The following is a 13,085-nucleotide window of genomic DNA, read 5'->3' as shown; positions in this document are numbered from 1 at the left end:
AGTTGGCTAGGATGGATTGGGGAACGTTACTTAAAGGGATGACAGTGGATAGGCAATGGCAAACATTTAAAGATTGCATGGATGAACTACAGAATTTGTTCATCCCTGTTTGGCATAAAAATAAAACAAAAAAGGTGACTCAACCGTGGCTAATAAGAGAAATTAGGGATAGCATAAGATGCAAGGAGAGGACATATAATTTGGCCAGAGAAAGCAGCAAACCTGAGGATTGGGAGCAGTTTAGCATTCAACAAAGGATGACAAAGGGATTAATTAAGAGGGGGAAAATAGAGTATGAGAGTAAGCTTGCAGGGAACATAAAAACTGACTGTTAAAGCTTCTATAGATATGTGAAGAGAAAAAGATTGGTGAAGTCAAGCACAGGACCCTTGCAGTCAGAATCAGGGGAATTTATAATGGGGAACAAAGAAATGGCGGACCAATTAAATACATACTTTGGTTCTGTCTTCACAAAAGAGGACACAAATAACCTCCCAGAGATGTCGGGGAACATAGGGTCTGATGAGAGGGAGGAATTGAATGAAATCAGTATTTGTAGGGAAATGGTGTTAGGGAAATTGACGGGATTGAAGGCCGATAAATCCCCAGGGCCTGATAATCTACATCCTATGGTACTTAAGGAAGTGGCCCTAGAAATAGTAGATGCATTGCTGGTCATCTTCCAAAATTCTATAGACTCTGGAACAGTTCCCATGGATTGGAGGATAGCTAATGTAACCCCACTATTTAAAAAGGGTGGTAGAGAGAAAACAGGGAATTATAGACCGGTAAGCCTGACATCGGTAGTGGGGAAAATGCTAGAGTCCATTATAAAAGATGTAATAGCAGAGCACTTGGAAAACAGTGACAGGATCGGCCAATTACCGTCCCATCAGTCTACTCTCAATCATCAGCAAAGTGATGGAAGGCGTCGTCGACAGTGCTATCAAGCAGCACTTACTCAGCAATAACCTGCTAACTGACGCCCAGTTTGGGTTCCGCCAGGGCCACTCAGCTCCTGACCTCATTACAGCCTTGGTCCAAACATGGACAAAAGAGCTGAACTCAAGAGGTGAGGTGAGAGTGACTGCTGCCCTTGACATCAAGGCAGCATTTGATCGAGTGTGGCATCAAGGAGCCCTAGCAAAACTGAAGTCAATGGGAATCAAGGGGAAAACTTTCCATTGGTTGGAATCATACCTAGCACAAAGGAAGTTGGCTGTGGTTGTTGGAGGTCATTCATCTCAATCACATGACATCACTGCAGGAGTTCCTCAGGGCAGTGTCCTAGGCCCAACCATCTTCAGCTGTTTCATCAATGACCTTCCCTCCATCATAAGGTCAGAAGTGGGGATGTTCGCTGATGATTGCACACTGTTCAGCACCATTCGAGACTCGTCAGATACTGACGCAGTCCATGTCCATATGCAGCAAGACCTGGACAACATTCAGACTTGGGGTGGCAAGTAACATTCGCACCACACAAGTGCCAGGCAATGACCATCTCCAACAAGCGAGACTCTAACCATCTCCCCTTGACATTCAATGGCATTACCATCGCTGAATCCCCCACTATCAACATCCTGGGGGTTACCATTGATCAGAAACTGAACTGGACCAGCCATATAAATACTGTGGCTACAAGAGCAGGCCAGAGGCTGGGAATTCTGCGGCGAGTGTCTCACCTCCTGACTCCCCAAAGCCTTTCCACCATCTACAAGACACAAGTCAGGAGTGTGGTGGAATACTCTCCGCTTGCCTGGATGAGTGCAGCTCCAACAACACTCAAGAAGCTCAACACCATTCAGGATAAAGCAGCCCGCTTGATTGGCACTCCATCCACCACCTTCAACAGTCACTCCCTCCACCACCGGCGCACTGTGGTTGCAGTGTGTACCATCTACAAGATGCACTGCAGCAACTCGCCAAAGCTCCTTCAACAGCACCTTCCAAACCCGCGACCTCTACCACTTAGAAGGACAAGGGCAGCAGACGCATGGGAACATCACCACCTACAAGTTCCCCTCCAAGCCACACACCATCCTGACTTGGACCTGTATCGCTGTTCCTTCACTGTCGCTGGGCCAAAATCCTGGAACTCCCTTCCTAACAGTATTGTGGGCGTACCTACACCATATGGACTGCAGCGGTTCAAGAAGGCGGCTCACCACCATCTTCTCAAGGGCAATTAGGGATGGGCACTAAATGCAGGCCTAGCCAACCAGCGACGCCCACATCCCATCAATGATTAAAAAAAAAGTCAACATGGATTTACAAAAGGTAAATCATGCTTGACTAATCTACTGAAATTTTTTGAGGATGTAACTGGTAGAATAGATAAGGGAGAACCAGTGGATGTGGTGTATTTGGACTTTCAGAAGGCTTTCGATAAGGTCCCGCATAAGAGATTAGGGTGCAAAGTTAAAGCACATGGGATTGGGGGTAAGGTACTGTCTTGGATAGAGAACTGGTCGGCAGACAGGAAGCAAAGAGTTGGAATAAACGGGTCTTTTTCCGAGTGGCAGGCAGTGACTACTGGGGTACCGCAGGGATCGGTGCTAGGACCCCAGCTATTCACAATATATATAAATGATCTAGACAAGGGAACTAGATGTAATATCTCCAAGTTTGCAAATGACACAAAGCTGGGTGTGTGTGTGTGCTATGAGGAGGATGCAGAGAAACTCCAGTATGATTTGGACAGGTTGGGTGATTGGGCAGATGCATGGCAAATGCAGTATAATGTGGATAAGTGCGAGGTTATCCACTTTTGTGGCAAAAACAGGAAAACAGATTATCATCTGAGCGGCAATAGATTGGGAGAAGGGGAAGTGCAACGAGACCTGGGTTGTCCTTGTGCACCAGTTGCTGAAGGTAAGCATGCAGGTGCAGCAGACGGTTAAGAAGACAAATGGTATGTTGGCCTTCATACTGAGAGGATTCGAGGACAGGAGCAAGGATGTCTTGCTGCAGTTGTACAGGGCCTTGGTGGGACCACACCTTGAGTATTGTGTGCAGTTTTGGTCACCTTATCTGAGGAAGGATGTTCTTACCATGGAGAGAGTGCAGCGAAGATTCACCAGACTGATACCTGGGATGGCAGGAATGACGTTTGAGGAGAGATTGGGTCAATTAGGCTTATATTCGCTGGAGTTTAGAAGAATGAGAGGGGATCTCATTGAAAGTTATAAAATTCTAACAGGACTAGACAGACAAGAGCAGGAAGGATGTTCCCGATGGTCGGGGAATCCAGAACCAGGGGTCACAGTCTAAGGATAAGGGGAAAGCCATTTAAGACTGAGATGAGGAGGAATTTCTTCACCCAGAGAGTGGTGAACCTGTGGAATTCTCTACCACAGAGGGCAGTTGAGGCCAATTAATTAAATATATTCAAGAAGGAGTTGGATATATTTCTTGAGGCTAAAGGGATCAAGGGATATGGGGAGAAGGCAGGGACAGGGTACTGAATTTGGCTGATCAGCCATGGTCTCATTAAATGGTGGAGCGGGCTCGAGGGGCCGAATGGTCTACTCCTGCTCCTATCTTCTATGTTTTTTATGTTTGCCACATTTGCCTATCTGTCACCTTTGTCTGTTGCCCCTACCATCATGCCTGTGCACCCCTCCTAACCCCATTCCGGCAAATCAAGCTGGTCTACATGGAGCCAACAATCCTTGACTGACCACTCATTCATTCTGTCCCCAACTCCTCTGCCCAAAAACATCATTCTAAGAAGCATGTCATGTGCAAGCCCTAATGTTTTGAACCATACTTCCACAGGGAGATAACTTTATAAGCTGCCAACTGAATTTCTATATTGTGCATGTTCTTGAGTCTCTTGCAGTTAGGGTGAGGCTATTAGTGGGGTGAAGTCAGATGAAATGAAAATTGGGCAGAATGCAAAATGGGCTGCCAATTCACTGTTGCCCATTTAGCGTTATCATCTAATACAAATTTATACCCCTTCATATCCACCCCCTCCATCACTGGTGCACTTTGGCTGCAGTCTGTATGATCTACTAGATACACAGTAGCAATGGACCAAGGTTACTTTGGCAGCACCTCCCCTCCCCTGCAACTTCTACCACCAAGAAGGACAAAAGCAGCAATGTTATGGGAAAACCATCACCTCCAAGTTCCCCTCCAAGTCACACACCATCCTGACTTGGACATATATTGCTGTTCCTTCATCATCATTGGGTCAATATCCTTGAATTGCCTACCTAACATCATTGCAAGATTGCCATCCCCACAAGGTGATTCAAGGAAAGGCCCACCACCACCTTCTCAAAGTAACTAGGAATGGGCAATTACTAAGATCTTGCTAGCATTTCCTAGATTCTACGAACAAACATAAAAACATCTGAAGCTCTAGCTGTGCCTACTGCAGTGTGTCTTCATAATTTACAGCTGATAATAACAGAAAACTGCCAAAAACCTTACCATGAAGGATTCATTGGGCAGATTAGTCCTCTTCTGTAGTGGAATTAAAGGAGGCCTCTCTCGTTTGTATGGTTGTTTATTTACTGCCCTTTGTAGTAGGATGGCCAAGAATATAGCCACAAACAGCAAACCAAGAATTGCCATTAGTATAATGAACCACAATTCATTGTAGAATGGAGTATTTGATTGTAGTACTCCTGTCTTCTCATCAACAGTGGGCAGTATAGGACCTTTAAAACAACATGAAGACATGAACTTTCCTACAAATCATAAAAACATTCTCAGTTAATTTTTTGGGTTCAGTCTTAAAAAAATGCATGCATGTACAGTATTAGAGATTCTTCCATATAGTTCTATTTTTTGTAAAACTGTTGGAAGAAAACCAGAGCCTTCTTATTGAATTAACTGGTAATCTCTACATGGTGACTTGTGTATAGTTAATATTTGTCTTATTTGGTTCAAAATTATTTGCAAAGTTTCTTTCACATCTATATGGCTCCACTGTATGAGGTGACATGATAGCAGATGTTGCAGATGCCCATGATTATGGAGCACTTTAATACAGATGTAATGGAACTGTCCCACGCTATGTTTGCCCTTCTACAGAGGGGATTTTAAATGTTCAATTTCCATAATATTAACAACTCGTAACTTTGAGAGGCACTTCAATAATCCATCTGTCACGGACCTCATAGTGGATATTTTTAATCTTACCTCTTCCATCCAAACATTCCGTTTTAAGGAAATGTTGGTCCGAGTCCTCCCTCACCCCTTTCCTACATGGACTGGCTGAGTGAGATTAGAGACACATGAAACTTTTAATGATTAGTCATGCTATGTATGTAAAATCTGGTGTATAAATTACACCTTGATACATGCTTAAGTTGCTCTAAAATGGGGGTTGCTACTTAAAGGGTTTTTGCTGAAAGGAAAACTGTAAATTGGAGGACAACTTCTACACAATGTGACTTATACACCAAATGTTACATTGCTGTAGTGTGTATTGACTCTAAACAGGTTGGGAGCCAAACTGAAAATTGTGGTAAACTACAGCGAATTATTCTAAGTACAACTAGATTCATTCATATTAGATCATGGTAATAATTGGCAGAAGTTGGTATATTGTTTACATATGTGGGTTTATTAGTTTTCCTTGTTTAACCTACACGAGTTCAGATAGTTTTAAAAATTTATATCTCCACTGATAAAAACATAAAAAAGCAATTATATGCAAGTGATTTAAACAAAGCAAATGTGGACATACTTACCTACACCTGTTGCTGTGTTATATTTGATGATGGGGGTACTGATACTTCCCATATCCGTCTTGCATAGAACTTGGAATAGAAAAGCTACAGCAAATGATAATAAATAATTACAATTCCATTTGAGCTCAAAGTTTTACATATATGTTTGCGCCGACAGCAAAAAAATACACTCTTTTTGCTGTTGCAAAAATTGCTATTAATAAATAGGAAGGTATGGGTGTATGGGTGCACAGGAGTGAGGAAGTTACACTGAAATTTTATTTTTGCCTGAGGCACAGCAAAGTGTTCACTGGGATAGTTAATAGAAATACCCTGCGATACACACAGACACACACATTTTTTGTTCATAAATATCAAATTCCACACATTTCTTACAAATTATAGAAATGTTAAAACTTTGCGCCCGGCCGATATTCGCGCCACAAAATGGGCGATACCGAATTTCTCCCCCAATGAATTTTTAAATAGACTTCAAAATTTTGATATAGTTGTAGCAGAACAAGCCAGAATGTTTATGAATAAACATACAATGCAGATAAAGGTCAAGTTAACGCTTCGGTACTTCCACTGGGAAATGATGCTTGCGTGCTGTTTAATGACACAGTGGGGGTAAAATTCAACCTCAGCGGGGGGCACAAAACAGGCTGTAACAGGTTGGCTGCCCAGTATGCAGCCTGCCTGATTTTCCTTTCCATTGAAGTCAATTTTACCCCAGTGTGTCAAGGAAGCAACAAGAGGCAGTGCTCTTCTTGACCTGGTATTTGTAAATGATACAGATAATGTACAGGAAATAGAAAACATAGCACCAGTGAGGAACAGCGACCATAGAATGATAAACTTTAACATTATCTGGCAGTCAAAAATACCTAAGATCAGGAGCTAGGTATATAATTTTAGAAAGGGTACAATGTAAATAGATTGGCAGAGGTTGATTAACAACACTTCAGTAAATGATATGTAAAACAACTTTAAAGGTATAATGCTGAGCATGCAGGATAATAGCATACTGAAAATTAATCGGTTCAAACATAACCCTATTTTTTAAATGATTTATTCTTGGGATGTGTGTGGTGCTGGCAAGGCTGGAGTTATTAGTCATCCCTAGCTGCCCTGAAAAGGTGGTGGTGGGCCTTCTTCTTCAACCACTGTAGTCCTTTGGTGATGGTGCCCTCACAATGGTGTTAGGTAGGGAATTCCAGGATATTGACACAGCAATGATGAAGGAATGGTGATAAATGTCCAAGTCAGGATGGCGTGTGATTAGGATGGAAACTTGGGATGGTGCACCCACAACGTCGCTGCTCTTGTCTTTCTTGGTGTAGAGGTGATTCTGAAATAGCCCTAAAGAGTTTCTGCAGTGTATCCTGTAGATCATACATACGGTATCCTAAGTGCACTGGTGGTTGAATGGTTGGCTCTTGAGTCCAGTTGCAGGGACACCGATCAAGTGAACTGCTCTGACCTGGATAGGATTGAGCTTCTTGAGTGTTGTTCCAGCTGCACTCATCCAGATGGCTGATGAGTATTCCATCACACTTCTGACAAGACTTGTTGATGGTGGAGAGGCTTTGAGGGGTCAAAAGGTGAGTCACTTGTTGCAGAGTATCTAGCCTCTGTCCTACTCTTGTAACAGCAGTATTGCTATGGCTGGTCCAGTTCAGTTTCTGGTCAATGATGTCCCCCAATATAATGATTATGGGTACTCAATGATGGTGGTGCCATTGAAGGTCAAGGGGAGATGCCTGGACTTTCTCTTGTTTGAGATGGTCATTACCTGCACTTATGTAGCATGAATCTTACCTGCCACTTATCAGCCAAAGCCTGGATATTTATTCAGGTTCTCTTATAGGTTGGCAAGGGCTGCTTTCTAATCAGATAAATTGTGAATGGAGCTGAACACTGTCGAATCATCAGCGAACAGCCCCACTTCTGACCTTATAATAGAGGGAAGATAATTGATGAAGCAGCTGAAGATGTTTGGAACCTCGCTTCTGGTAGTCAGCTCTTGTATCCATGTCTGGATCAAGGCTGTGATGCGGTCTGGAGATGAATAATTCTGGTGGAACCCAAACTGATCATTAGGTTATGGGTGAGTAGGTCTTGCTTAATGGCACTGTTGATGACACCATCACCAAGGATTGTAGTGGTTCAAGAAGGAGGCCTACCACTACCTTCCTTCCATCAATTTACTGATGATTGGGAGGATGATGATAGGGCAGTAAACCGCTATGTTAGATTTAAATAGATTAACAAATTAAAAGCGATATAAAGAGGAAAAGTGGCCTTTACATATAGTGCAGAGAGAAAGGGAATAGAATTTCCGGGGATGAATATAAGAAAATGCAGAAACAAGTTAAAAGAGTGATTGAGAGGAAAAGAGAAAAAAAGCATAGAAGCAGTGGTTAAACATAACAATAAAAAAATCTTTCAGTAGTATAACAGTAAGAGGGCAATCAGAGAAGTGAAAGAAGAATTTTTTTTATCTTCATGCTCCTTCTGTCTCTGCATCACTCCTGAGGGCCGCTGCCAGCATGTGCTAGCCACCCTCTTTATTTCCTCACCCCCTCATGACCTACTTTAAAGTCACTGCCGGAGAGGCTGCCAGGCCAAATTAGGCCCACGGTGACTTGCGAGCTGCTCTATAAACTCAGGAAGCGTTTAATAGGTATTAAGCTAAATGTTGTTTTACAGCAGTATGTTACCAGGGAGTGTTTCTTGAGTGATAACCATGAAGTAGCATTAGCTGATTGAATTGTGAAGAGGGAAAACAGAACAGTTTTTTGAACTAACTTTTTTCAGACGTTCTTGGAATATGCAATCTTTTGTCGAAGCCACTGTAGATCCGGACATTGTTCTCTGTCAGCACATACTCTCTAAGTTGTCCATTCAGCTGGAATGTTTGACTCCAGTCCACATAAATTGTTGTCAAGTTGCTGGTTACACTGAATGGTACTCTGTACTGGGGCACTGGGGAGCAAAATTCATTACATTGCTGAAAGCAGTAAATAGATCTTTTCATTCCCTTTGATTAGCTAAACTTGAGAAGTTCATAATACACAATCTCAATTGTTTTTCTAAATTCCCCCTTTTATTTTAAGTATTGTAAGGATATAAAAGTTGACAAAAATGCAGCACAGTCCTTTTAAAGCTACTCCAGATATATATAATAAAGTGGTATGCCTTCTATATAAGAAATACCCACCAAGGATATTTGAGATGCAAGGCATATGAATACCAATGCTGTAGAGGTAGAAATAGGCAGTATTGCTAATAGAAGGGTTTGAAGGTCGGCTTGGGACTGTCTGTAATCTTTGACACGGTTAACTGCATCATCCTCCTCCAATGCCTCTCCACCGTCGTCCAGCTGGGTGGGGCTGCACTTGCCTGGTTCCATTTTTATCTATCCAGTCGTAGCCAATGGCTTCTCTTCCCACTCCCGCACCATTACCTCTGGTGCCTCCCCAAGGATCTATCCTTAGCCCCCTCCTATTTCTAATCTACATGCTGCCCCTCGTTGACATCATCCGAAAACACAGCGTAAGTTACCACATGTACGCTGACGACTCCCAGCTCTACCTCACCACCACCGCTCTCAACTCCTCCACTATCTCTAAATTGTCAGACTGCTTGTCCGACATCCAGTACTGGATGAGCAGAAATTTCCTCCATCTAAATATTGGGAAGACTGAAGCCATTGGCTGCGATTTTGCAAACCTCGGTGGGTCCGTGGCGGGCAACGTCGATGGTGGGTCTTGGCATCGCTGTTGGCTCCATCCCACTGTCTGAAATGAATTTACCTTGATTGGGCTCGTTAAGCCTGCCCAGCACTTTTCCTGGCCAATTAGAGGAAGCGGGTCCGGTGACGTCATTTGATGACGTCATTTGATGACGTCATCTGATGACGTCATCAGCCGGTTTCCTTAAAGGGACCAGGTCCAAATTTAGTTTGACATTTGTGCTGTCAGCGTTCTACAGCATTGAGATGCTGCAAACACTGACAAGCACTGCACAGGTGCAGGGCTGCACCCAGGCTCTCTCATGACTCCCTCCATATGTTTTATGGAGGGAGTCACAGCACGCAGGGAGGTCCTCTTCCCTTCCCATGGGTGGAAGAGACCTCCCCAGGAGATCAACACAGCCTGGTTGCACATTGCAGAAGAGGGCACAAGCAGGGATGTGGTCAGGAGGGCCTGGGTACAGTGCCGCAAACGTTTCAATGATCTCAGTAGATTACGAAACGTTAGTACAAAGCCACACTCAAACTCATCCTGCTGTGCCTCTCATCACATTCCCAACACTCTGCCTTCCCTACCCTACTCCTGCACATCCTTACTCACACCAACTTACCTTGCACCTCCACTCATCCCTCTCTATCTATATTATCACATCCCCATCTCACTCATCCTCATCCTAGTTCAATCATACCAATTAACAACACACAAGGGTAGGCACTTGGGTGTTTTATGCAATGTTCATTTGAAGTTTCTGTTAATGTGGTGCCAAACATTGAAACCTTTATTTTCAACACTTTGCGTTCTTGGACAGATTTATGTACACCTTTGGAAATGGCTTAGTGAGTTGCAGTGAATGGTGAGACATAACGTTCCCCCTGCAACGGTGATGAGTGTGAAAGGAATGGCTTGGGCATTGTAGGGATGCTTTATGGTGTTGGTGTGGGGTGATGCCAACCTGGCGCATCATGTGGCAGCCAGGGTGTCCAGCATCAACTGAAGTAAATCTGGCTATGGTGAGGCCATCCCTGGCCTCCCGGGCAGCAATGTGCTCAGGTGCTGATGCACTGTGCAGCACCAGTTGATTGCGGAGAAGTTTGGTGTTGTTGTTGGCGCTGCTGGTGTGCCTGGTGCTGCTGGTGTTGGGGCTGATCGTGGTGAGATTCTGAGGACCAAGGTGAGACAGTATAAACTGTACCCATGCTGATGGAATAGATGGCAGGTGAAGTTAAGATGACAGAAGCGATCTGTCAATAGTGAGAGAGGTAATGCGGTCAGATTGGATGGAGACTTGTGTAAAGACTTGCAGCGTGGTGAATCTGTTGTGGAAATGCAGTGAGGAAGAGCTTGTGGCTGAGGGAAGTTATCTCTGAAAGGTGGGAGCTTTTACTGTACATTTGAAGCTGTCAACTCAACAGCTGATTCAATGGCCACTGAACTCCCTCCTCAGTTTAACAGGCGTGATCTCCAAGTAGTGAGGACCCCGTGGGCGAGCACGTAAAATCAAAAGGTGAGCTTAAATACATTCTTAATGATCTCTAAACAAGGTCATAATTGCTTGAATTGAGTCCCCCGCTGTTGCATGTCGGGTCTGCTCAGCGCTGACAGACCTGACATCGGGGGAAGGTGTGTGGCAGGGGGTTCACAGCAGGGTCCTGACCCGCTGGGGAAAAAAAACACATTCCCACCCAACCCACCACTGATCACGCCTGCTGACCTCCCGGAAAATCTCGGCCATTGTCTTTGGTCCCCGCCACAAACTCCACTCCCTAGTTACCAACTCCATCCCTCTCCCTGGCAACTGTCTGAGGCTGAACCAGGCTGTTCGCAACCTTGGTGTCATATTTGACCCCGAAATGAGCTTCAGACCACTTATCCACCCCATCACTAAGACCGCCTGTTTCCACCTCGTAACATCGACCGACTCCACCTATGGCTCAGCTCATTTGCTGCTAAAAATGCCTCTGTCACCTCTAGACTTGACTATTCCAGCACACTCCTGGTCGACCTCTCATTTTCTACCCTCCATAAACTTGAGGTCATTCAAAACTCTGCCGCCAGCGTACTAACTCACACCAAGTCCCGTTCACCCAGCACCCCTGTGCTCGCTGTCCTACATTGGTTTCTGGTGAAGCAATGCCTCGATTTTAAAATTCTCATCCATGTTTTCAAATCCATCCATGGCCTCGCCCTTTCCTATAACCCAATGAGATATCTGCGCTTCTCCAATTCTGGACTCTTGAGCATACCTGATTTTAATCATTCCACCACTGGCGGCTGTGCCTTCAGCTGTCAAGGCCCTAAGCTCTGGAATTCCCTCCCTAAAATACTCTGCCTCTTTGACAAAGCTCTTGGTCTTATGCCCTAATATCTCATGTGGCTCGGTGTCAAATTTTGTTTGATAACACTCCTGTGAAGCACCTTGGAGCGTTTTACTACATTAATGGCACTATATAAATACAAGTCCCCATTGACTTCAGATTTATGAGGGCTCCTTGATGCCACACTTGGCCAAATGCTGCCTTGATGTCAAGGGCAGTCACTCTTACCTCACCTCTGGAATTCAGCTCCTTTGCCCATGTTTGGACCAAGGCTGTAATGAGGTCTGGAACCAAATGGTCCTGGCAGAACCCAAACTGGACATCAGTGAGCATTGGTGAGTAAGTGCCACTTAATAGCAATGTTGACGACATCTTCCGTCACTTTGCTGATGTTTGAGAGTAGACTGATGGGGCGGTAATTGGCCGGATTGGATTTGTCCTGCTTTTAGTGGACAAGACATACCTGGGCAGTTTTCCACATTGTTGGACAGATGCCAGTGTTGTAGCTGTACTGGAACAGCTTGGCTAGAGGCACGGCTAGTTCTGGAGAACAAGTCTTCAGCATGACAGCCGGGATGTTGTCGGAGCCCATAACCTTTGCTGTATCCAGTGCGCTCAGCCGTTTCTTGATATCACGTTCAGTGAATCGAATTGGCTGAAGCATGGCTTCTGTGGTGGTGGGGACCTCAGGAGGAGGCCGTTATGGATCATCCACTCGGCACTTCTGGCTGAAGATGGTTGCAAATGCTTCAGCCTTGTCTTTTGCACTCACGTGCTGGGCTCCACCATCATTGAGGATGGGGATATTCATGGAGCCTCCTCCTTCCATTAGTTGTTTAATGATCCACCACCATTCACAACTGGATGTGGTAGGACTGCAGAGCTTTGATCTGATCTGCTGATTGTAGGATCACTTAGTTCTGATAAGTAAGAGTGTTAAAGCTTCATGTATAAATGTTAAAATAAAACTTTGCCATCCTCTCTGCCAGACTGCACTCTGTTATCTCAAGTTATGCTTAACGCTCAAACACCATACCATGCATTACTTTGGCATCACGTTCAATCCTGAGCTGACCTTCAAACCCCACACTCTATGTATTACCAATACTGCCTATTTCTACCTCCACAACATTGGCCATCTCCACCCCTACCTTAGATTCTCCACTGCTGGAGCTCTTCTGAATGCTTCTGTCACCTCTAGAGTTGATAGGGTCAGTTTTGGTCTCCCTGATGAAACTGACAAGAGATGGGCATAGCAAAAGCAATGGCGGTCTGGAGGAGTCAGCGGGGGACCCAGTTTCCAGGTCACCTCTGCTTTGCAT

General features: G+C 44.6%; 1 protein-coding gene across 7 annotated transcripts in view; it reads right to left on the bottom strand.

Annotated features, from left to right (window-relative positions):
* Positions 1-13,085, bottom strand: part of ush2a (Usher syndrome 2A (autosomal recessive, mild)) — a 1,396,947-nt gene that overhangs the window by 24,085 nt on the left and 1,359,777 nt on the right. For 3 of the 7 annotated variants that reach the window (XM_085981146.1, XM_085981145.1, XM_085981147.1), the window contains 3 exons: positions 8,502-8,678; positions 5,712-5,795; positions 4,733-5,232 (listed from right to left, as the gene is read on the bottom strand). In XM_085981146.1, coding sequence (XP_085837272.1) covers positions 5,081-5,232; positions 5,712-5,795; positions 8,502-8,678 — 413 coding nt within the window. In that variant the 3' untranslated portion in view covers positions 4,733-5,080. Of the gene's footprint in view, positions 1-4,443; positions 4,674-4,730; positions 5,233-5,711; positions 5,796-8,501; positions 8,679-13,085 lie in introns of those variants that run through there. The other 4 variants (XM_085981154.1, XM_085981155.1, XM_085981156.1 and 1 more) reach the window with 3 other exon arrangements.

The sequence above is a fragment of the Somniosus microcephalus genome, chromosome 3 (genome assembly GCF_052327205.1).
Source record: "Somniosus microcephalus isolate GS21.2 chromosome 3, FLI_Smic_1.0, whole genome shotgun sequence".
NCBI classification, from domain to species: Eukaryota; Metazoa; Chordata; class Chondrichthyes; order Squaliformes; family Somniosidae; genus Somniosus; species Somniosus microcephalus.
Note: the sequence above shows the minus strand (reverse complement) of the source record. Positions and strands in the feature narration are given on the sequence as shown.